We start from the raw sequence: 24,904 nt of genomic DNA, 5'->3' as shown, positions 1-24,904 counted from the left end.
TTTGTGGGGCTCCACATTCCTCCTGATGGAGGTCACAGTACTACGTCAGCCCCCTCCCTGATGGCGCACGACAACACAGTGAGCTTTGTTTCCGCATCGTTGATCAATCTGCGGCCCGGGGGCCTCATTGGAACGCCGCCAGCAGCTGCCGAGCAGCCTATCACATGGCAGAAGAAGGAGGAGGAGGTGGTGAGGAGGAGGAGGAGGTGAAGAGGAGGAGGAGGTGGAGGACCCGGGTGGGGGTGGAACCCTGCAGGGTGTCAGGGAATGAATCTCCTCCAGATCATCATTAAAAAGCAGAAACTTTAAACCATTTCTTTCAATTCCTGTTTTCAGTGTAAATTCCCCAGATCCCCTTTCTGCTCCTCAGCGGCTGAAGAGCACAACCACGCTGGGGGCCCCCCCCACGCTGGGGGCCCCCCCACGCTGGGGCCCCCCCCCCCCCCGTAGAACTGAAAGGCCACAACCTTCACACGTCGCATCTTTCCAACGTTCTACGTAGCTGTGGAGCCACGGCCTCTCGGGTTCCACGTGGTTCTGGTCCCGGGTGGCTCCTACCCCGTGGGGCGCAGGGCCTGGTAGCCCGGCCTGTGGTGGCCCCCCACCCTCTGGGAGTGCAGCAGGGGCGTCTGGGTGTCGGCGTCCCGGCGTAGGGTTCTGCTGCGGAAGTGCGAGTGCGTCCACCCGTAGAGAAGACAGTTGAGGAATCCCTGCGAGGCGGAGCTGAAGGCCTGGACACGGACGAGCCAGATCAGTAAACAGGCAACAACACGGTTCACAGCGGGTGTGGCTGAAGGGTGTCCCACCTGACAGATGTAGACCACCTTGTCCCCCGTCCCCTGCGCCGCCCCAGGGTCCACCAGCCTCATGGTGGCCATGCACAGAGCTACAGAGGAAACAGAGGAACAGGTCCCACAAGAGCAGTGAGACACAGCAAAAACCTGCTGCATGGGCTCCAGACCACCGAGGGTCCGGACCTTGATGGTTCAGACCACCCGGTCTCCGGACCACCGAGGGTCCGGACCTTGAAGGTTCAGACCACCCGGGCTCCAGACCACAGAGGGTCCGGACCGTTAGGGTTCAGACCACCCGGGCTCCAGACTTTGAGATTTTGACCAAACCTCCGAGCTCACCTGGAGCCCAGCAGAAGATCAGGACCAGCGGGTAGAGGACCATCCGTCGGTCCACTGTACGGAGGCTGGCCCACTGCCGGTCGCCGAGGAAACCGCTGGAGGTCACCACACGGCGGTAGATCTGTCGGGTTTTTCCTAGCAGCACCTGGGGCGGCGAGGAGGTTGAGCACGGTCAGAGGAACAAACTGGAACTGGATGGCACTCAGAGTTGGAAAGTCAGGTCCAGGAAGTCCTGGTTTCCTGTTTCCCTCCTGCACTGATCCTCACAGCAGTTTCACTTCTGAACTGATGTCGTGAATTTCACACGATATTAATACTGAAGATTCACTAGTGCATTATTTTAGAGGGTTGTTGGTTCTATTCTCAGTGGGTGGAGGTTTGGGGGTTCTATTCCCTGTCTGGCTCGGTGGGTTGAGGGTTGGGGGTTCGATCCCGTGTTAAAACGCACCATGATTGCGCTGAGCGTGAGCAGGAAGCTGCAGAGGAACATGGCGGTGCGGTATTGGCTCAGTATCCTGCAGGAACTGGATCTGGACCCAGACCCTGAGCCACGCAGGACGCCTGTGCACATCAGGAGACACCTAGTGGCACAAACGGGTGGCGGGTTAGAAACCTGACGTCAGGGCTGTTGAACCACCGGGGTCAGACAAGTGAACTTGGTGATTCTGTTGAAACTTGTACACACAAAATGGAAAAAGTGCTTCCGACCCCAACTGAAGAAAGATGGTTCTCCATGATTCTCCACGCGGGTTCTCCATGGTTTCACTCACCCGTAGGGCTGGCTGGAGTTGGCTTTGCAGTGAGCGATGTTTCCCTTGATCAGAACCGGACTCATCAGCACCACCGGCAGGAAACTGACAACAACACGGGAAGCGTTCAGCAGATTCCGGAACAGAGGCTTTGGCTGCAACGTGTCGACAGCAGGACCAGGGATGGGACCTTAACCCTGAAGGAACACCTGGTGTCCCTCAGGGTCTACAGCAGGAACAGGGAGGTGAGGGGACGCCGAGGGGACATCCCCTCAGGGGACACCTCAGGGACACCAGGTGTCGTACGGGGCCGACAGGGGGACCGGAGGGGACACCAATGAGGTCATGGTTTCTAAACTCACCCTGAAAGCAGCGCTGTGGTTCTAGCGGCTCCTGCTGATCCTCTGGGTTCCTGCAACGAGAAGCCGGAAGCACACGGGTCAGACGGAGACAAACGATCCCCCGGTCGGTACTTCCTGTGTGACCCGGTGACAGTTCCCACCTGGAGGAAGTATCCGTTGATACTGCAGTACAACCTGTGTCTGACTCCTACGTACAGACTCCACACGTAGTTCAGGGTGAAGAAGAACGAGGCCATGAAGAGAACCTGAGGAACCGGAGGAACCATCTCAAATACCTTCAATAAAACATCATCCTCCAGGAGGAGTGGTCAACTGCCAAACAAGTACTTTTTTCATTCACACTCTAGTACAGTGGTGCTCAACTGGTGGATCCTGGTCCCAAACTGGGTCCCAGGTCCATTTTGAGTGAACGGCTTATGCAGCCAAAAGTTATTTTGTCAAAGTTATTCAGAGGATTCCTGATCTGTTTGTTTCAAAACACTATCTAGCACCCTTACAATCCAGTATCCTCCCTATCTAAGGGGAATATTTAACATTTATCTATTATTTATGAATCAAACTTGTTTTAAAAATATGTTGAGAGATAAAAAAAAAAAAAAAAACACAAAAGAACATGAATCTACAAACATCTCATTTTCCTCCTAGAAAGGTTTTTTATACTTATTGAGCTGCTCCTGGTGGCTTTAGAAATGAGCGACGATACGAGTTTTGCTGCGGAGGGTCACAAAAAAAAAAAAAAATTATATATATATATATATTAAAAAAAAATATGTGTGTGTGTGTGTGTGCGCACACACACACACACACACACACACACACACACACACACACACACACACACACACACACACACACACACACACACACACACACACACACACACACACACACACACACACACACATATAGTGTATATATAGCGCATATAGTGTATATATAGCATATATAGTGTAAACAGTATATATAGTGTATAGTATACATATAGTATATATAGTATATATAGTGTATACAGTATATATAGTGTATAGTATACATAAAGTATATATAGTATATTTAGTGTATATAGTGTATAGTATACATAGTGTATATATAATGTATATTGTGTATAGTATACATAGTGTATACTGTATATATAGTGTATAGTATACATATAGTGTATACAGTATATATAGTGTACATGGTATACATATAATATATATAGTGTATACAATATATATAGTGTATAGTATACATACAGTATATAAAGAGTATATAGTGTATAGTATATATATAGTATATATAGTGTATATAGTACATACAGTGTATAAAGTGTATAGTATACACATAGTATATACAGTGTTTACAGTATATATAGTGTATAGTATATACAGTATAGTGTATATAGTATATAAAGGGTGATGAGATGCTTGGTATTGTAATCAGTGTACAATACAGACTGGTCAGAGAGCTGGTTCCTCTCCGGGAACCATCACCTTACCGTGGTGGAGAGGTTTGTGCGCTCCCATGACCCTGGGAGCTATGTTGTCTGGAGCCTTGTGCTCCTGGTAGGGTTTCCCATGGCAAACTGGTCTCAGGCGAGGGGCCTGACGAAGAATGGTTCAGGGCAGGCCAGCAGGCCCTAAAGGGGGCAGCCCTCCCCAGCTGGCTATCTGGCAGTGGGCTAACAACTTCCTCCAGAGAACCTCTCCTTGTTACGAAACCAATCAGAAATAGCCGGACTGACCCTTGGTATCGACCCTTGCACGCCCCTGACTCACGAACAATCAACCTCCGACATCCCTTCCGTGTTGCTACATGGAATGTGCAAACACTTCGACGCACAGGAAACACTACTCTTCTGTCTCGTGAACTGTCATTACAACATCTCCATCGCGGAACTCTGCGAATCTCGCTGGCGCGATAGCGGTGAGAAGAAAGACGGAGACCACAGCTACATCTGGAGCGGCTCAAATGACAACAGAGGGCTATATGGTGTCGCCCTAGCAATGCCATGCCATGTTAGGAAATCCCTTATAGGATGGACCCCAGGCAGCGAACAGCTGCTAACCGCCGGTTTCCACCACCAACACGGCAAGTTAACAGTCATTGTTGCCTATGCACCAACAGAGGTCGCAGACGACCAGGCAAAGAACACTTTCTTTGATCAACTACATCTGGTCATCCAGCAGATACCCCCTCATGACATCACTATTGTGCTAGCAGACTTCAACGTCACCGTCTCCTCTGCTTCACGGGACTCGCAGACCAAAAAAATCATTGGCCCAGAATCTCCAGATCCCATCACCAACAACAACGGTGACCGCCCACCAGCATCTATGCTGTGCTGGGGCCCTATCTATTGTAGACACGTGGTTCCCCAGGAAGAACATACACATGGTATATGCATGAACATACACATGGACATGGTATAGCAATGATGGCAAAAGCCACAAGGCCTTAGATCACATCATCATCTCCAGTCGCTGGAAATCCAGTGTTACCAACTGCCGTGTGTATCGTGGAGCCCAGCTAGGCAACACGGACCACCGATTATTGGTTGCCCAGTTGAGACTGAAGTTAAAGGATGTTCCATCATCACGGGCACCACCTCGACTGAGATCCTCTCATCTCCAGGATCCAACCATCACCTCAGTGTTTACCCGCTCCATCTCTAACCGGTATAATGCCCTGGCCAAAGAAGAACTCACCAACTGGAACCTTTTCGTGTCCACAATTAACCAGGCAGCTGCTGGAAGGAGCAACACTGCGATACAAGAAGACAGGGAGAGATTCTGGCAAGGAGAAGCAGAATTCCTGGAGTCTGCCGCCGAAAATAACAACTTCACCCAAGTGTATCGGACCCTGAGGCGAGTGAAATCAGGCCCCCAACAGAAGGCAGTCCAGGTAAAGGACGTACAGGGTATCATACTGAACTCCGAGGATGAATGCATCAGCGGCTGGAAGGAGCACTTCAGTGACCTTCTGCATCACCCCGCACCCCAAACCGACCCCACTCTCACCATTTCATCTGAAAATGCCAGCGCAAATGACAACTGCAGCATTGACCCCATCACCAAAGTAGAGGTCGTGCAAGCTCTGACCAAACTGAGAAATGACAGAGCCCCTGGTATCTGCAACATCACAGCTGAAATGATGAAATTGGGCGGTGACAACACCATTGACTGGCTCACTGAAATCATCAATCATGTCTGGATAACTGATCACCCCCGGAAGACTGGACCAGGGGTATCATCCTCCCCTTCTGGAAACATAAGGGTGATGGTCTGCAGCAACCACAGAGGCATCACACTCCTGTCTATCCCAGGCAGGATCTTCACCCGCATACTTCTCACCCGGGCCCTTCCGGCCATTAGAAGCGAAAGACGCCCCCAACAGGCAGGCTTCATGCCAAACCGCTCCACAACGGACCAGATCTCTGCCCTCCGCCTCATCATTGAGAAGGTACACGAGTGCCGCCGAAACAGACACCTCTACATTGCCTTTCTTGATCTTAAGGCAGCTTTTGACACCATGGAGCACTCCTCCCCTGGAAGATCCTCACCATCCTTGGAGCTCCAAGAAAAATTACCTCTCTCTTCCAAAAGCTCTACAGCGATGCTGAAAGCTGTGTGCGTGTCAATGGCACAGGGGGATGCCTAGCTGCACCAGACCTTTTTAACTGCATCATCGACCACCTGATGGAACGGATATGTGCACGTATTCCTGGGGTTAAACTAGGCACTTACACCCTCACAGATCTGGAATACGTGGACGACACCACACTATTCTGCTCCACTCTTGACCAGTTAAAAGAAGCCTTGGAAACATACCAAGAGGAAGTCAACAAACTGGGTCTGAAGGTCAACTGGCCCAAAACAAAATTAATGCACATTGGAGGTGCCGCCCCCCCTCCGCTGCATATCAGTGGAGAGGAGGTTGAGTTTGTGACCTCCTTCACCTACCTCGGGTCCATCATCACCAACGATGGCAACATTTCACCTGAAATAAACCGGAGACGTGCCCTGGCAGCTGGTGCCATGAAAACACTTTGGAAGCCGCTGTGGAGACACCACTCCATATCAAGAGCGACCAAACTAAGGATTTATAACACCTCGGTCCTCTCCATCCTCCTCTACGGAGCAGAAACCTGGCCTCTCAACAAGACCCTGGCTGCCAGAATCGATGGCTTTGACACCAGAGCATTGCCCTCAACACTGGGGATAAAATGGCAAGATAGGGTTTCCAACATCATGCTGCGGGAACCCACCCAACAGCCCCCTGCGTCCCACCTGGCAGCACAGCGTTGGATGCGCTGGTACGGACATGTCAAAAGGCTCCCCCTCGGAACACCCTACTCACTCTATCCTCTACTTCCCACCTAAAGCTGCCGGCTGGAAACGCCCCCGCGGTGCCCCCCGCACCCGATGGATGGATGCCGTCACCAGGGACCTACACCCAATGGACCTGTCGCTTCCTGAAGCCGAGTCCCGAGCACTGGACCCACCCAAATGGAGAAGATTGGTGAAACTGATTGGCTCTACGCATGGCTGGTTAAACAGATTGTTCAGTAAGGAGTACTTGTACTATCTAGTATCCTCCCACCTAGTACCTTCATGATCAGGTATCTTCCCTCTGGAGTATACCCCAATCTAGTATCCTCCCTATCTAGTAACCTCACTACCTAGTATCCTCACTACCTAGTATTGTCGAATCCTCACTGCTAGGTATCCTCACTGCTTGGTATCCTCACAACTGAGTATCCTCACAACTGAGTATCTTCACAACCGAGTATCCTCACTACCTAGTATCGTTGAATCCTCACTACCTAGTCACTACCTAGTATTGTCGAATCCTCCCTACCTAGTATCCTCACTACTTGGTATCCTCACTACTTGGTATCCTCACTACCTAGTATTGTCGAATCCTCCCTACCTAGTATCCTCACTACTTGGTATCCTCACTACTTGGTATCCTCACTTCCTTTTATCCTCACTTCCTAGTATCCTCACTTCCTAGTATCCTCACTTCCTAGTATCCTCACTTCCTAGTATCCTGAGCAGCAACCCTCCACTTCAGTGTTTCCTGGTTGGCTACTGAAGTGTAGCCCCCTACAAACAGAGGGTGGAGGTGATGGAGGTGATGGAGGTGCATCCTGAGCAGGAGCAGTGGAATGAGCCTCCAGTGCAACACCACCACCACCACCACCACCACGCTGTCTTCTTCCCCCAGCGAGGACGGCTGCTCTGTCCTCTACCCACAATGCACCTCTTCACAACCCACATCCTGAGGACTGTGTATGGAAATAATATATAAATTTTAATACACAACTCTGTAGCTGAAAACTGCAGTTTTCTATTTCAAAATACTACAATATTTTCACATTATTCATGTGTGCGCACGTCACAGCCAGCGTGTGTGTGTGTGTGTGTGCACGTGGAAGCAGGTGTGTGTTACCTGCTCGGCCGTGTGCACGTGGAAGCAGGTGTGTGTGTGGGCGTGCACGCTGAACATGGCCGCCCCCAGCAGCCTGCACAGCGCCAGCAGCAGGTCCACCCCACTGAGCAGCACCAGAGGCTGCAGCTGCAACACAGGACGCAGGATCAGCCTCCACCTCCTGCTCCACCCAGCTCCACCCTCAACCCTTCACCCAGCTCCACCCTCAATCCTCCATACAGCTCTCCCTTCCTCCCCCCAGCTCCACCCTTGATCCAGCTCCATCCTCTGCCCACCATCCTGCTCAAGCTCCACCTACACACACCACCCAGCTCCACCTCCACCAAGCTCCATCCTACACCCACCACCCTGGCCACCTCCATGGACCCCATCAGGGACATTTCCCACCTAACTCCACCCTATTTAACTAATCCCCTAATATTCCTAACACCACCCATTCTGTTTGGTTTTGACAGACAGACAGACAGACAGACAGACAGACAGACAGCCTCTCACCTCGGAGCAGAGCAGTCTGTGTGCAGCAGTGAACATCATGATGGATCCTGAGCCTGAGACGCTGAAACAACAAGGAATAGGAAGTGGTCCTCAACGTGGGGTCCGGGGACCCCCAGGTGGTCCTTCCAGGGCTCCCAGGGGGTCCCCAGCGGTGGAACACACTGAGACTGTGACGTGACAGTGGAACCCGTTCAAACTGACCTGAGGACAGACATCACCAGCTGGATCCAGCGCACGGCCTCAGAAACCTAGAGGAGAAACACCAAATACACCAGGTACACCAAATTATACTAAGTAATTAACTAAATAATTCACTAAAAATTATACTAAATAAACCAAATTATACTAAATAATTAACTAAAAATTACACTAAATACACCAAATTACACTAAATACACCAAATTATACTAAATAATTAACTAAATAATTCACTAAAAATTATACTAAATACACCAAATTATACTAAATAATTAACTAAAAATTACACTAAATACACCAAATTACACTAAATACACCAAATTATACTAAATAATTAACTAAAAATTACACTAAATACACCAAATTACACTAAATACACCAAATTATACTAAATAATTAACTAAATAATTCACTAAAAATTACACTAAATACACCAAATACACCAAATTATACTAAATCATTAACAAAAAATTACACTACATAATTCACTAAAAATTATACTAAATACACCAAATTATACTAAATAATTAACTAAAAATTACACTAAATACACCAAATTACACTAAATACACCAAATTATACTAAATAATTAACTCAAAATTACACTAAATACACCAAATTACACTAAATACACCAAATTATACTAAATAATTAACTCAAAATGACACTAAATACACTAAAGATACCAAACTGTGTGGATTGCGCCGTCCGCAGTGGGACTGACCTGGGTCCAGTCTGAGGAGCCGGTGCTGTTGTGCGGGCTGCTGCTGGAGCGGAGCAGGTCCAGAGCTCCAGGAGGAGCCATGCTGCAGGTCCTGCTCTGGACCTGGAGACCCGGACCCGAGACCCGGACCTGGAGACGGGACCTGGAGACGGGACCTGGGATGTTCACCTGCTTCAGACTCTTTATATATTGTGTGATTTTCTTGTCTCCGCCCACATTTTTATATCTGAGGAAGCCACGCCTCCAGGCCACGCCCCCACGGCATGAGCCATAGGGGTGCTAGATGGAAGAACCACGTGGACTCTGGCGACACCTGCTGGTCAAACCCTGGTAATACATCCATATATATATATAAACATACAAATATAAAATCAAATAGAATAAAAACTAAAGTTAAAAAGAATAATGTTGACAAGTATACACAAACAGCCGAAAGAAGACTTAAATATAAATAAAACTAAAAGTGTGATAAAATATAGATATACAAACGTTACTTTATTTCAAACTTTTAATATTACATTTAAAAATAAAATTGATCAAAGTAGATCAAGTGATTATAGAATAAGTTTTAATTAATATAATATATACTGCATAAAGTGGTTCAAAGCAACATGATGGATTATAGAACATGTAATAAACATAATATATATTTAAACATCGCTGCTCAGATGAGCTTAAAAAAAAAAATCGATCCCTGAGACAATTCTATATCTTCAATTTCTTTATCAATTTGAGAATAGTAATACTGATTTTAAATGATGATATTATATATTGATAAAGCTGAGGTTTGTTTCATTTAAAGCCTGATCGATATTGTTCTGTATTGATTTTTTAGACAAAATGAGAAATGTTTACAATGTTCAGTGAAAACTGCAGTTTAATTCAATATTTTAATTCATGAGTGACTGGAACGCTGCATAACTAATAAACAAAGTATTGATTTATCATTTTCAAATCAATTCAGAAATCAAATCCGAACAAAACAATCAGCGCTTTTATTTCCTTGAACTGTGTCTAAGCTGCTGCTCCACCTCCGCCCTGCAGGGGGCGCCCCGTCCACAACCTCCACCCAGCGTTCTTCTACAAGGAGGTTCTGAAGGTTCTACTGGTGGTGCCAGCGTCGCTGGTGCCGCCGCATGGCGCTGGAGAAGGTGAAGCTTTGGCCGCAGGTGGAGCAGGTGTAGGCCTTCTCCCCGGTGTGGATCCTGCGGTGCATGGTCAGGTGGACCCGCTGGGTGAAGCTGCTCCCGCAGGTGGAGCAGCGGAAGGGACGCTCCCCCGAGTGGATGCGCAGGTGCTTCTTCAGCGCCGACGCCTTCTGGCACGGACGGCCGCACACGGGGCAGCAGTTCCGGGCTTCACCATGCCCCTCCACCCGCTTCTCCACCCTGCCCTTCAGCTCTGACAGGACAGGAAGAGACGGTGTCAGTAGAACAGCATCAGGTCATATTCACACAAGGGACCTCCAACCTGGTGGAGCAACAAACAGGAAGGAGTACCCTCCAGACCGTCATCTGGGTGGAGCTTCAAACAGGAAAGAGTAAACTCCATCTTACCTCCATCCTTCAGCGTCCCCTCCTCTTCCTCGCCATCTGAGTTGATCAATTTGTCGACGGCACCTTCCTCAGGCCGCTCCGCTCCCTCGTCTTCCTCACCCTGGTTACCAGGTAGAGTGCTGGACCGGGGCTCCGGGTTCTAGGGGACGGACACAATCAGAATAAAGGGTGGTTGTTTCAGAGGTCAGAGGTCAGAGGTCGGGCTCCTCGTCTCACCGCGCTGCTGGTCCTGCTCCGCTCCTCCACCACCTCAGTGTCCGTCTGGTGGAGCTTCATGTGTTTCCTGAGGAGGCCCGGGCGCAGGAAGCCGCGCATGCACACGCTGCAGGTGTGGCGCCGGGCGGGTGGATGCCCGTGCACACGCCTGTGCACGCGGGCGTGTCCACGGAGGCCCCGGGCCGTCAAGAAGAACCTGCTGCACAGCGAGCAGCAGAACAGCTCCTCAGGGGCGTGGTCCTTCTGCTGGTCCTGGTCCTCCAGGTGGTCCTGGTCCTCCAGGTGCTTCTTGTTGTCATCGTCTGGATCAATGGGTCGGTTGAAAAGCAGACATTGATAAAACGCTCAAATCATGACCTACATGGTGAACCACCCACGGTCCAATCAGTGAGAAGCACTTATGAAGACGAACAAGAAGACCAGGGAGGAGGAGGAGGAGTTTACCAGGATGTTCCTCCGCTGCTCCACCAGGTGGCAGCGCTGCCCCGGACTCCTCTTCCTTTGAATAGAACAAATAAATACATTTCACTTTCTTCATATTGACAAGAGTTTTGATACGAACTCAGTATCACTGTCAGCAGATGATTGAAACTGCTCATCTCCACAACCAACAGCTGATGCCTGGTTGCCGCGCTACGTCATGTCTGTCCTGCTCCAGTATCAGTGAAACTGAAATGACCTGCTCGTGTCCAGCAGGGGGCAGCAGCGCTCCGCCCTCCCTCAGATGGATCTGCAGGTGCTTCCGGTGGAGCCTCCTGGTGGAGAAGCTCTTCCTGCAGAGGCTGCACTGGAACGGCCACGCCCCCTGGTGGTGCAGCAACGTAAATGTCAAACGACTGATTTCAGCAGAAAACGTTTTAATACGCGCTCTTATTAAAACAGTGGTTGGCCACGCCCACTCAGCACCAAACCCATGTCGCCCCCTTTGACCCCAGGGGCCTCACCTCGACAGCGCCCCCTACGGCGTGGGCCTCCATGTGCTTTCGCAGCGGCCCAGGGCCGGTTGAAGCTCGGCCAGCAAGGGCCGGAGGGGTGCAGCCGGAGCCCCGTCAGCAGGCGGTGGAGGTGCGGCCGGAGCCCCGTCAGCAGGCGGTGGAGGTGCGGCCGGAGACCCGTCAGCAGGCGGTGGAGGTGCGGCCCGAGACCCGTCAGCAGGCGGTGGGGGTCCCTGACCTCATGTGAGCCTCCGGGCAGCAGGGGGCACGTCCAGACCAAGTTCTCCTGGAAGTAGAAACACTTGAGCTCTGACGTCACAACACCCAGAGCCTGCGCCTCGCCCCTGAGCAAGGCACAGGCTCTGTGCCACGCCCCGGAGGGTTGGAGGCCCCGAGCTGCCGCTTGACTCGTTTACATTACATTACGTCATTGATCAGACGCTTTTATCCAAAGCCACTTACAATTATTCAAACAGCGACGGACGCAGCCATCAGGAGCAATGAGGGATTAAGTGTCTTGCTCAAGGACACTACAGCATGCTAGCAGGAGGAGCCTGGGATCGAACCAGCAACCTTTATATTACTAGACGACCAGCTCTACCTCCTGAGCTACCGTCCCCCTGCTACCGTACCGACTCGTCACACGCCTTCTGCCTCGTCCGGCAGGCGGCGCTGTCGTGTTCCGAGGCACTGTGTAAAACCACTTCCATTTCCAAAACACTCTTGACGTCATCAATGTGATTTCTTGACAACTAGAGTTTAAACCGTCCCCTTTGCTTTCAATGCAGAATTACAAACGCTCATTTGAGTAGTTGATATCTAAACGTTGATTCTTGACATTAACAACGTGCTTTTATATCAAAGAGTAGATTTACAGCGGGTTGGGGGAAAAAAAAAAAAACCGAAAAAAAAAAAATAATAATAACTGCTGAAGCGTCTGACGTGACGTCACTGCTGACGCCACCTCAGCTCGTTTCCAAGTAAAGAACCATGTGACCACAGCTGCTGAGGCTGAGGCTGAGCTCCTGCGCTGTGGAGATGAGCAGAGCTCTGTCGCTGCTTCTCTGTTCGCAGCAGAACCTCCCGCGCAGCCCTGGCCCTGTGCAGGGCTGCGCTGCACGGGGCCCCTTCATGGTTGTTTGGTGATTGAAGGAGTTCTGCACAGTCATTGCCATCGTTTATAAATAACATCTGTATTCGTTAAGGGTTTAATATGAACGCTGTGTTCATTCAACGTGTAGGTTTCATTGAATAATTAACAATGGTTCTGTCCAGCGGAGGGTTGGCCCTGAGAACGCCTGAATCCAGCACCGAGGGGAGACGGCGCACACACACACACACACACACACACACACACACACACACACACACACACACATAATGAATAAAGCAATGAAATAAAAAATAATAAAGAAAATGGAAAACTGTGAAATATACAATAAAAATATGGCAATGTTCACTAACCCTTACGATAAGCCACAAATAAAACCTAGAAAATAAACAGGAAATAGAAAGATGAACCTAAAGAAGAGAGAGATGCTCATGTACAATAAAACACACACCACACGGTTTTGTTACATAAACTATATCCATATATCTTATCATTTAAATTATGAAATAATTCATCAAGGTCACTGTAAACTATCTGTATATTCTATAGAATATTATGTCGATATTTTGTGTTGGTGCTGTTAACTTGAACATAGATTTATTCTTGTATTTACATTTTATGTCTTAATTCTCTTGTTTCTTTGTCTGAATTGGAGGTGAAGTGTGTGAATAAATAAAGACAAATGAATAATGTCCTGTCATGAAATTGTAAATAATACTAATTACATAGATATTTCTGACAGATATAGATCTAAATAGAAATAAATATCAAAAATATGATATAGAAATATGTATGAAGTAATAATATGTCTAACTTCTCACACACACACACACATACACACTTTTGAAATAGAATACTGCAGTTTTCAGCTACAGAGTTGTGCATTAAAATTTAAATATTATTTCCATACAGTCCTCAGGATGTGGGTTGTGAAGAGGTGCATTGTGGGTAGAGGACAGAGCAGCCGTCCTCGCTGGGGGAAGAAGACAGCGTCATGTGGTGGTGTTGTTGTGTAACACTCATGTTTTGTAGTAGTAGTTTGTGTCCCCTCGTTCTGCCAAAACAGCTGTGAGGTGGAGGCAGTGACTCCACCAGACTCTGAAGGTGTCCCGTGGTATCTGGCACCAAGACGTTAGCAGCAGATCCTTTAAGTCCTGGAAGGTGGAGCCCCCATGGATCAGGCTTGTTGTTCCAGCACATTCACCAGTTGCTCCATGGGATCGGACCCTAACCCCACCCATCCACATGATGTAGAAGTAAAGGTGATTCATCAGACCTCCGCCTTCTTCCATTGCTCCATGGTCCAGTTGTGACGCTGACGTGTCCATTGTAGGTGCTTTCAGGGGTGGACAGGGGTCAGCATGGACACTGAGCTCCCCTACGCAGCAAGCTGCCATGCACTGTGTGTTCTACACCTTTCTATCACAGCAACATTCACTTCTTCACCACTTTGTGCGACAGTAGTTCTACTGTGGCATCGAACCGCCCTACTCACCTGGCATTAGCAACTGACCAGCCAGTCAGACGGAGTACACGCCCTGAGGTAAGGCGACCCAACTGGACACAAAGCTTTCCTCTGTGCTCCACCCAACAACACCACCCTTCTTATTTCGATGGGTGGACACTGGTCAGACTGTGCAGAGCTGAGTACCGTTCTCACTGAGGGGAAACTCTCCCGCTGTGGCCCTTAGCGTGTGGCCCCGCCTCCTTCCAGAACACGCACAGCCACACCCTGCTCACCGCAGCACCTCCTCCAGCCTCCGGCGGCAGCGCTGAGCACCTGTCAGCTGCTCTTCAACTTGTCAAGTTCAAGTGATCATTTGTCACCTGCATAACACAAAGGGTCGTACATAGACGCAGGGAAATGTCGTGACACGAGAAGGAGAAGAAGGAGAAGAACAATGAGAAGACATTTTGACTGCATGGTCTTCTCTCCTGTACGTACCCCAACCCAAACAAGGGAACCAGGTGGGTCCTGGGGGCTCGTAGCCGCACGACCTCCTGCTGCTTGTGGATCTCAGGGCCGGTGCTGTGCCAAAAAGTGATGGTCGGCTGTGTGGGCTTTAATCTATAAAATATAATCATTTGGAATGAAACCAAGTCATTCTGAGGCAAAAACAACGTTTCAGCCACAAGGTAGGAACTGCAGTCACTTTTTGGCAAGTGGAAAACTACATTTTATGAGTTGTATTGGTTCTTTAAATGTATTTCGCCGAGTGAAGAATGACTGGTGGCTCCTAACCTGTCATACAAAACCTTTTGAATGGAATCAAGTCATTTTGAGGCATAAACAAAATCTCGGTCACGATGCAGATGCTGCGATCACTTTTTGGCATCAGTTCTTGGGGGACGACCACTTATTGTCACGACACCGTCCGACCGGAGCGGACGGGTTGGGTTTGGACCTACACACTGCGACACACCAGGCGGCACCGGGGCTGTGAGCGCATCGCTTCGTCTGACGTGTTTCCATCGCGTCATGAACAATATTCTTCTTTTTCAGAAACGCACTGACCTGTCGGGTGGTGACGTAACTTCCCCTCCTCGCTCCGTGGGGTGAGGCTGGGACTGCACCGCCCCCAGCGGCCGCTGCTGACGCTGCAGCTGCTCGTTGGTTTGTATTGGAACCAAACGAATCGTCCGATATTAAAAATCAAAGTGAAATAAAACATTCGGCAAGTTCTGCAAAGTAAATATAAATGTCTGAGGGGGAGAATCACGTCATCTCTCGGAGCCCTATTCCAGCCACTCCCAGACTTCAGAACGTCCAACTTGAAAAGTGAAAAGGTGCCTCAGCTCAAAGAGCCTTAAAAAGCAGCTGTGATCAGGAGCAGAGTGTGATCAGCTGATTCCCTGCACAGTTACGTTCCTAATAAACACAGCTGGACGTGGACGTGGCCCCGGCAACGCAGCGCACCTTGACAACCATCCACCATTTGTAAAGCAACCAATGTTAAAATAGGGTTAACAAATAAAAAAAAGAAAAGGCCCCTTAATGGAGAATAATGTCATTTCAATCCCATCGCTTGGTTTTATCACCTCTGATTACTTTTAGAAATGTAAATATTTAACCATAAATATTTAATGGTAATTTCACAGTAAAAATTGAAAATTAAAACTTTTCATTTATTTGGGGTCATGAACCACACTTTTGGAAACACTGCCCCATTCTATGCACTAATGAAATTTAACTATTAACTCACATGAAGTTCATTGTATACATACAGTATGTATATATCCACATCTATTTACACATACACACACATATACATACACACATACTTTTTATCGTTTGGTACATCAGTCAATGTCTTTCAAAGCACTTTCCATTGAGTGAAAGAGCTCCTATCATTCCATGTTTTCATAGAATTGATGTGAAATTACTAATTTATGTTATGACTGAGTTTCCACACCTACACTATTCCACAGATCATAATAAACATTCATATTCACATTCCCCCTCTCTGGCTGTAATGCACTATTTAAAAATCAATCTATTCCCTGTTTGGTGAAGAAATCTGATTTGGCAATTAGGAACAAAACTTAACTCTGTTAAATTGTTCAAACTCCAGAGCAGCAGGAATTAAAAGGAAGTAAAACTCATTTAAAACAAGTTTTACTTCTGTTATGATGTTGATCATCATCTAAAAACAAGACAAATTGTTAGAACATAAAAAAAACAAAAACACATTTCTGTTAATTCATGTTTCTCCTTTCTCAATCTATTCCATTTTATTTTTATTGTATTTTATTCTATATATTTTTATTTTATTCTATAAGTATTCAACTTACTGTATTACGTTTTAGGAGTCAGTTAGTCGGCCTATAGAAAGAAACTTTTTATTTTTATTTTTTCCTAGGACATATTGTGTGCTATCACCGGGTGCGTTGCATTACATTTCACTGCATATATGTATGAAAGTATGTATATGTATGTGACAAATAAAAATCTTGAATCTCAGTCACGCTCTGCATATTTAAACAGGCAACATCATCCCTTTATTATAAAATGATTCAATGTCTGAATATTCGACAATAATTCACCAAATATATTTATTACGCCACACACACACACACACACACACACACACACACACACACACACACACACACACACACACACACACACACACACACACACACACACACACACACACACACAGTGACAGTACTACTGCTTCTTCTTCACCACGTGGGCACAGTCGTATTTGCCCCGCACGACGGTGAGCTTGACCCCCGGCAGGTCCTGGGTGCGGCCCCCCTGGACCAGCACCACGTTGTGCTCCTGCAGGGTGTGTCCCTCCCCCGGGATGTAGACCACCGCCTCCTTCCCGTTGGACAAACGCACCCGCGCACACTTCCTGTTGGCCGAGTTGGGCTTCTTCGGTTTCCGGATCATGGTCTTCAGGATCACGGCCTTCAGCTGCGGGCGGCCCAACATGGGGCCCGGCTGCTTGGGGGGCGGGGGGGGCCTCCCCTTCCGGTGCATCTGGTTCAGGGTGGCCATGGCCCTGGCCAGCAGGGGGCCGGTCCACGAGGGGGCGGCGCGGTAGGACGCTGAGGAGGAAAGTCTCCATCAGTTTGGTTTTATTCTGAATTAAAATAATTACAAAACAATTTTAGATTTGTTTAATTATAGAACTATTTCTTAACTATTAATACAGAGTTTGATTACAAAATGACCCGGACCCCTGGTCCTCGTCTGGGTCCCGCTGTTCTCCTAAAACCAGTCTCAAATGTGGAGCGTCACTAAGATGGCAATAAACGCACGTTTCACTTCCTGTCGCTTCCTGTATGTTCAATCATGTCACTGGGGGCGGGGCTCTGTTGGAACGCGTCGCGACTGGAAACCAGATTAATAACATCTGAAATGTGACGGGCTGAACGTCCATCGTCGGGACTAAAAGACCCTTCTGGGACAGAACCCAATCCCAGATTACATTTCACTGCATATATGTATGGAAGTATGTATATGTATGTGACAAATAAAAAAATCTTGAATCTTGAATCATTTTAAAAGGCAACATTCTTATCTTAAATGTACAATACGTCATTTCTGCCGCTCGGGGTCTCTCATCAAAACAACCACAAGACAGTTTGATGAGGTGGGAAGCAGCGTGGGATCATGGGAGTGGTCTTCACACGTATGTTTGCTTTCCTTCCTTTATGAACAGCTTCCACAGAACCGCAGCAAATAATGCTGCTCCATCAAATAATGCTGCTCCATCAAACAGCAGTTAGAAGAGTAACAGTCCAATAACACGAACAATAGTACAACACAGTGGCTAGCTAACGTTAGCTACCTCGTTGAGTCCCCTCCCCATGCAACGAGACCAGAGCTACTGGGCTTCTATCGTCTGTCTGTCTGTCTGTCTGTCTGTCTGTCACACTAACACTGAAACAACTAGAAGTGGATTTCAGCCCCAGGTCCAGTTAAAAGATTAAACAGGCATTAAACCGGTTTTTAACAGGAAGTAGAGTCATAATACTACTACTACTACTTCAAATAATAATAGTTCAAGTTCAAGTTCAAGAGATTATTTGTCACATACATATACATAGTAGTAATAACAATAATAATAATAATTATAATATAGTAGTTATACTGCTACTATGAGTAGAGGTACAACTTCTACTACTACTACTAATAAAAATAGTCGTAGTTATACTACTACTTCTAACAACACTAATAATAATAATAACAGTGAGAACCATGAGAACTCGCCTTGTAACAACGACGCCATCACGGGCCTCAGACTCCACGACGCCATGACCCTGAAAACACATCGTTCAGTTTTATTGGAACTGATGTTGAGTTATTTCTAAGTAAATGTAAAAGGAAAAAGATTCATATTTCTATTCATTTCTAAATGTTTCCATAATATTTCTATACACATGAACAATAGAACAATACTATTTTTACAAACGTAAAAACTAAACATCGCGGTGGAGTTGGAAACGGGAGCTACGAACAATGAAGGTTCGTGACTTTCCGCCACACGACGCCGAGCTCCGCTCACCTGCTTCCGGCTCCGGTCTCCAACAAACAGGAAGCGGATGCAGCTCCGCAGACGTGACGCTGCGTGACGGAGCTCTGCGCGCTGGACGCCGCTGCCCCCTGCAGGACGCTCACGGAACAGCACGGTGGGACCGTCGACTGCTCCCCATACGACGATAACTGATTATTATTATTATTCTGGCTTATTATTTTTTATATATATATATATTATCATTCTTTATTATTATTATTATTATTATTATTATTATTATTATTATTATTGTGTATTATTATAATTATATTTTTTTCTATATTATTATAATTTTTTTTTTTTAATTATTATTATTATTAGTAGTAGTAATAGTAGTAGTAATAGTAGTAGCATTATTAGTATTATTAGTATTATTATTATCATCATATATTATTATAGTACTGTTGTTCATGTCCCTATTTATTAAACGTTGTGTTATCTTTATGTGTAATAGAGTTATGTAAATGTAATATATCCCTAGTCTTCTGATAAGATAAGGGAAGTGCGGGCAGGTTAGAGTCCAGTACAACAGATCCCCCAGAAAACAGTTGTCATGTCAAATTTGACAATGAATTTATATTTAGGGTAAAATATTCATTCTACATTTTTTTAGATAAAAATGTCCCGAATTTCTCCTTCTTAGAAATATTTGAAACCGAGTGAAGCGGGAGAGAACCTCAAGAACATAGTTTATATTATTATTCAGCTCAATGAGAGTTGAATGGAGACGATGGAAACTCCCTCTTTTTTGTATTATTATTATTATTATTATTATTATTATTATTATATTCATAATAATATACAACATAGAGCAACCTTAATACACAACATGCAAATTGATTTACATGAATGGAAAGCAATCAAATAGTCAAATAATATTAATGATAATAAATATGTGCAAAAGTCGCTCGGTTCGTTTCACAAACAGATCTGAATCTCTGGAACTGATAAGAAGCTGCAGGTGCAGGTCCAAGGTTCGAGGTCTGGTCCTTGAGGGACTCTTTAAGCAGGAGTGCATCAGTCCTCAGCGGCAGAATCGGCTCCAGGCTCCAGGCTCCAGGCTCCAGGTGCTGACCATGCGTCTCTTGCTGCTCTGCTTGGCGCTGGGCGTGTCGGGGTTGCCACTGCACCGCGGCCCCTCTGGCCGCCAGCTACTGCTGGTTTCCTTCGACGGCTTCCGCTGGGACTACGAGCAGGACGTGGACACGCCGCAGCTGGACCGGCTACTGCAGGACGGGGTCAAGGCCAAGTACATCACCCCACCCGCCCTCACCATGACCTGCCCGTCCCACTTCACCACCATCACAGGTAGACCCGGACCTCCACCCCGTCCCACTTCAGCACCATCACAAGTAGACACAGACCTCCACCCCGTCCCACTTCACCACCCTTCACCACACCACTCTACATAGGTAGACCCGGACCTCCGTTCCTCGGCCTCCGGTCCCTTCAACGTGGGGACTGAGGTCTGAGCTCGTAGGAAAACTCTCATTTGGACTTGTATGGACGGAGCTGGAGGAAGATCTGAGGTTTGGAATAAGAACCGGTTCCAGATCCAAACCCTCTATTACTTCATTCCATTCAACTGTGGAACCGGTCTGTCTGTCTGTCTGTCACCCAGTCTGTCTGTTCGTCTGTCTGTCTGCCTGTCTGTCTGCCTGTCTGTCTGGTATTCTCCTGTTTGGGCTGAACGTCGCATGACGTTGCTCCTCTGTGCAGGACGGTGGATTGAGGACCACGGCGTCGTCCACAACATGATGCACAACGTGTCCACCAACCTCAAGGTTCCCCTGAGGGCCACGCTCACCAAGTCTGAGTGGTGGGACAACGGAGCGCTGCCGCTCTGGATCACCGCCCAAAACCAGGTGAGTCCCGGGGTCTCTGTGGACACCAGGAACGAACCCCTCTATCCAACCCCGTTCCACCGCTCCCACAGAGCACAGCGACCTTTCCTTTATATTTACACTCAACTGACACTTGAACCAATATTTGACTTATAGGAAACATTTGCCTCAAATCTCAAGACCTTCAAGTGGTTTCTGGCGACCCCTTGTGGGGTCCGGTACCCTAGCTTGGGAATCATTGCTTTAGATGATGCACGATTTCTCTGTGATGAACTTCCTTCCTTCCTTCCTTCCTTCTTTCCAGACGGTTGATGTCCTCTGTTACTATGAAAAACATGAATCTACTGCGTCTTGTGACTATTCTTCTTCTTGGACCTGGTTCCTCAGGGCCTGAAAACAGCTTCCTTCTACTTCCCGGGGGGCGCAGCCACCTACGGTGGCCAGGCGGTCAACAGAGTGCTGTTGGCCGCCCCGGACCACCCCGACGACAACGAGACGGAGTGGAGGCAGAACATTGACACGGTGATGGGCTGGTTCTCAGAGGAAAACTTCAACCTGGTGACTTTGTACTACGGAGAGCCGGACAACGTGGGCCACGCCAAGGGCCCGGACCACCCCAAGAGGAAGGAGATCATCCGGCAGATCGACCGCACCGTCGGATACCTCCGGGAGGCCATCGAACGCCACGGACTGACCCACAGTCTGAACGTGATCCTCACCTCGGACCACGGCATGACCACGGTGAAGAAGCGTCCGCAGGTGGAGGAGATCGTCCTCAACAAGTACCTGAACCTGCTGCAGCTCACCAGCTTCGAGCTGCTGGACTACGGGGGCTACGGCCTGGTGACGCCGCGGCCCGGCAGGGAGCTGGAGGTCTACGAGGCCCTGTCCAGAGCCCCCAACCTGACGGTCTACAGGAAGGAGGAGCTGCCAGAGAGCTTCCACCTGGCCCGCAGTGACCGTATCCAGCCCATCCTGATCTTCGCAGATCTGGGATTCAACCTGAACTCTGTACGCAACATTTCCATTCAGTCTGTTTGTGGCAGGAGAAGAACTCCCACCTTCAGTGCAAATGCCGACACTTTATGACTCTGGTGAAAGTCAAAGTACCATGTTGTCGTTTCCACTGTAGTAAATGTCCAGAAGCTTTGAAACGCACTCAGAGTATTAAGAGTTAAAGTGAAAGGTGTCTGGAGGAACTTCATCGTTGCTCTATGTTTCCTGCAGAGGTTCATCGTTTACGTGAACAAGGGTGACCACGGCTTCCACAACGGGGAGATGGACATGAAGACCATCTTCAGAGCTTTCGGACCCGACTTCAAGAAGAACTATTTGGCTGAGCCGTTCGACAGCGTCCACATCTACGCTCTGATGTGCCGCCTGCTGCAGATCCAAGCCGCGCCCAACAACGGGTCGCTGCGTTTCACCCAGGACATGCTGCTGCACGGCGGTGAGCGGAGCCCGGCGTACTGCATACTGTAGTACTACATAGCATGCAGTACTCCAAACTAGTATGTGAGCGTGTTTAGTAAGTCTAAAACTATAGTACATATCCCAACAGTTTGTGAAAAGTACATGGATGATGTAGAACATCTGTTCCAACATGCCAGTATACAAACACTGCAGTGTTGTAAGTGTATAGTACTAGTATAGTCTAGTACAGTTCAATGTGATAATTGTCCAGTCTTCCATAGTAGTTTCCATGTGATGGCGCCACGAGCTAGTGTTAGCTTCAGCATATAGCGGAGTGATACAAAGTACGTGAAACCAGAAGAGGTGGTTGCCCATGGCAACGGTCGTTATTAACAGACAGCGTCATTATTCAGAAATAATTGAGCGCTGGTTGAGCTACTGACCAATCAGAAAGCAGGATTCCTCAGCGCTGTGACATCATGTGATTGATATATTTTCAGGTAAAACTTGGAAGTGCATGGGTACTGTGCTCTCCAGCCTCACGTTGTGCACTCTCCTCTACCCATCCTGCAGGTGGCGTCATGGTGACCGGTCGGACGTCCCTCGGCGTCCTGGCAGCTGTCGCCTCCATATTGACGCTTCTGTAGAGGAAACAGGAAGTGGACCTTCCGTACAGGATGTGGCATCACACTTGACTCAGTCCCACTTTTTTGTTTTTATATTTATGGTAAATAGTGAGCAGGTTCTTGTACTAAAAGTTAAAGTTATTACTCCTGATGTGTCCATTATGTGCTTCGTCTGTTTAAACAGGAAACAGGAAGTGAATTCAATCCAAGTCTCAATGAACTTACTAGTTATCTCAATAAACACGTTGAACAACATGTTGAACAACACAGATGGAACAGGTTGAACACGATAATAATCTTTACTGGTGTCATTAAACAATTGTATTTATTACAAAAACACAAGGTTGCCGTGGTAACTTTCCCAACAGCCTCATAAAAAAAAAATACAATTTAAAAACAGTCATAAAAAGGTCACTGGTATCGATTGGCTGCAGAGCAAAGCACTTAATGAATCCTTAACTACAGGTTCAGTCTGAAAGGAACTGGCACCGTGTTCTGCTGCCCCTGCTGGTGCAGCAGGGGGAGCACCCCCCATGATGTCACTTGATTATTCACTGAAGTTATGTCATTCATTTAAATTATTCTTGCTTGGAAATTGCTAAAATAATGATCTTGAGCTTTTCCAGAGGGCGAGGCATTGACATTCAGCTCTGAACGTGGATGCAGCCATCACCCCCAAGCACTAAGTCACGTAACGTGTAAAGAGTTTGCACTAGCGCTGAGTGAGCTGCAGACAGGAAACACTGCGGCTTCTCCAAACAACAAACCCAGGACCAGGCTTCCAGACCAGGTTTGAAAAAGGTCCAGGAAAGCGCAGACGGGTCCTGGAACTAAAACTTTTGCCAAATCAAGGATCTACGTAGGATGTCTCCTTACAGTAGGAAGCATCCTCGTTAGGATCCTTGATTTGGCAAAATCTCAAGGAAACCTCAGGACATCCCATAAGGCTGTGCAACCAGGGGGATGCCAGCTTCTCTCAGTTCCTGTCGCCTCTTTCTTACAATGTTTGCTCTTATTTCACGTTCTGAGTAAAGCGCTTTGTAACGTTAGGTGTAAATAAAGTTTAATGGGTCATACTTTGGGAAGGTGCGGCTGGACGGTGTGCAGCGAGGGCCAGAAAGGTCCACCCCGTCACGGTCCTCACCTTGTCTTCATTCAACAGGAGGTGGTGCTGTAAACCTGCGAAAAATAAACTTCCTACGTCCTCAGAAAGCGCTTTAGGCTTTTTGTTGACATCACATCAAAGCTTGATGAGGGATTCATTTTTCAGGATCATTTCCAGAGGCACTTCAGAAGTGGAATTTAGAGACGCTGAGAGCCGAGGCGTGAAAGCCAACCTTCTGAACTGGACTCACCCTGACGCTCACAGCGTGGTTTGATAATATGAAAGAAACGTGTTGGGACGGTTTTTACCACGAAAAGCAAAAATACAAACAACAAATGAAATTAGCATAAAGGGTTAAAACAAATTCTGCCCGGTAACACAGAGCGAGAGAAGAGGACGTTTCATAAAACAAGTTGAACACAAAAAGAAACTCAGTCCTCAGAAAGGTCCTCACACGTGTGTGTGTGTGTGTGTGTGTGTCATTCTGGACTTGTTGCACCAACCCAGGGGTCACATGACGTTCCACTGGATGCTGATAGGTGGGTTGTTGGGATAGAAATAGAAAGTAAGCGAACACAAGGGCTTTCAAAACATCCTCCATTTTGCCTCCAAACAAGAGTATTTCGCCATAAAAACAAGAGAAAAGTGGGCCGCCTTGCTCAGGATGAGGTGAGACAGCGCCCCCTGCTGGAGGGGAGCACCAGGCGGTTCATAACGATGACTCTGTGTCCACAAACGTCTCTTCCTCTTTTTCTTCTTGTTCTTCTTCTTCTTCTACACATTCTACGTTGATCTGGACGCTGGACACCACTTCCTGTCTGGGAAAACACATCGCCATCACCATGACAACCTGCAGCATCACCAAAAGAAAGCCAAGAAGGCCTGACAACACCAGGATGGGCCCAAATATGGCAGCATGCTCTGATGTCCAACGAGTCCTTATGAACCTGAATGTTACTAAACCGTCAGAACGAG

General features: G+C 47.6%; 5 protein-coding genes across 7 annotated transcripts in view; 1 reads left to right on the top strand and 4 right to left on the bottom strand.

Annotated features, from left to right (window-relative positions):
• Positions 1-554: 554 nt before the first annotated feature.
• Positions 555-9,175, bottom strand: tmem116 (transmembrane protein 116; the record flags this gene model as incomplete). The annotated part of the gene is made up of 12 exons (XM_080005746.1): positions 555-731; positions 807-886; positions 1,134-1,278; positions 1,582-1,714; positions 1,904-1,987; positions 2,245-2,294; positions 2,385-2,489; positions 7,318-7,473; positions 7,678-7,803; positions 8,173-8,233; positions 8,374-8,420; positions 9,095-9,175. The coding sequence occupies 12 exons, from the start codon at positions 9,173-9,175 to the stop codon at positions 555-557; spliced, it is 1,245 nt and encodes a 414-aa protein (XP_079861872.1).
• A 696-nt stretch (positions 9,176-9,871) lies between these two features.
• LOC307233760 (uncharacterized protein) lies at positions 9,872-15,453 on the bottom strand. Of its 2 annotated transcripts, XM_080005170.1 has the most exons (9): positions 15,428-15,453; positions 14,858-14,980; positions 14,408-14,739; positions 11,811-12,087; positions 11,546-11,671; positions 11,311-11,365; positions 10,867-11,168; positions 10,651-10,789; positions 9,872-10,495 (listed from the first exon to the last, which is right to left on the bottom strand). In XM_080005170.1, the coding sequence occupies exons 4-9, from the start codon at positions 11,841-11,843 to the stop codon at positions 10,197-10,199; spliced, it is 954 nt and encodes a 317-aa protein (XP_079861296.1). In that variant the 5' UTR covers positions 11,844-12,087; positions 14,408-14,739; positions 14,858-14,980; positions 15,428-15,453; the 3' UTR covers positions 9,872-10,196. The 2 variants fall into 2 exon arrangements, with proteins under 2 accessions (XP_079861296.1, XP_079861297.1); XM_080005171.1 differs by lacking the exon at positions 14,408-14,739.
• Positions 15,454-16,934: 1,481 nt separating this feature from the next.
• On the bottom strand, positions 16,935-18,954 carry mrps12 (mitochondrial ribosomal protein S12). 2 transcript variants are annotated; one of them, XM_080005250.1, is made up of 3 exons: positions 18,933-18,954; positions 18,638-18,687; positions 16,935-17,469 (listed from the first exon to the last, which is right to left on the bottom strand). In XM_080005250.1, the coding sequence occupies exons 2-3, from the start codon at positions 18,681-18,683 to the stop codon at positions 17,084-17,086; spliced, it is 432 nt and encodes a 143-aa protein (XP_079861376.1). In that variant the 5' UTR covers positions 18,684-18,687; positions 18,933-18,954; the 3' UTR covers positions 16,935-17,083. The 2 variants fall into 2 exon arrangements, with proteins under 2 accessions (XP_079861376.1, XP_079861375.1); XM_080005249.1 differs by lacking the exon at positions 18,933-18,954 and adding an exon at positions 18,886-18,929.
• Positions 18,887-22,845, top strand: LOC307234141 (ectonucleotide pyrophosphatase/phosphodiesterase family member 7; the record flags this gene model as incomplete). Its single annotated transcript, XM_080005739.1, has 6 exons — positions 18,887-19,056; positions 19,909-20,249; positions 20,661-20,806; positions 21,173-21,796; positions 22,013-22,235; positions 22,772-22,845. 6 exons carry the CDS (start codon positions 18,887-18,889, stop codon positions 22,843-22,845), a joined length of 1,578 nt encoding a protein of 525 aa, XP_079861865.1.
• Positions 22,846-23,141: 296 nt separating this feature from the next.
• LOC307234140 (sodium bicarbonate cotransporter 3-like) overlaps positions 23,142-24,904 on the bottom strand; it is a 34,401-nt gene continuing 32,638 nt past the window's right edge. Inside the window, exon 25 of the mRNA XM_080005738.1 lies at positions 23,142-24,747. Within this exon, the coding sequence (XP_079861864.1) occupies positions 24,639-24,747 (109 nt within the window). The 3' untranslated portion in view covers positions 23,142-24,638. The remainder of the gene's footprint in view (positions 24,748-24,904) is intronic.

The sequence above is a fragment of the Zeus faber genome (genome assembly GCF_960531495.2).
Source record: "Zeus faber genome assembly, chromosome: 8".
Classification (NCBI taxonomy): Eukaryota; Metazoa; Chordata; class Actinopteri; order Zeiformes; family Zeidae; genus Zeus; species Zeus faber.
The sequence above is the reverse complement of the archived record's forward strand: the minus strand, read 5'-3'. Positions and strand labels throughout refer to the sequence as shown.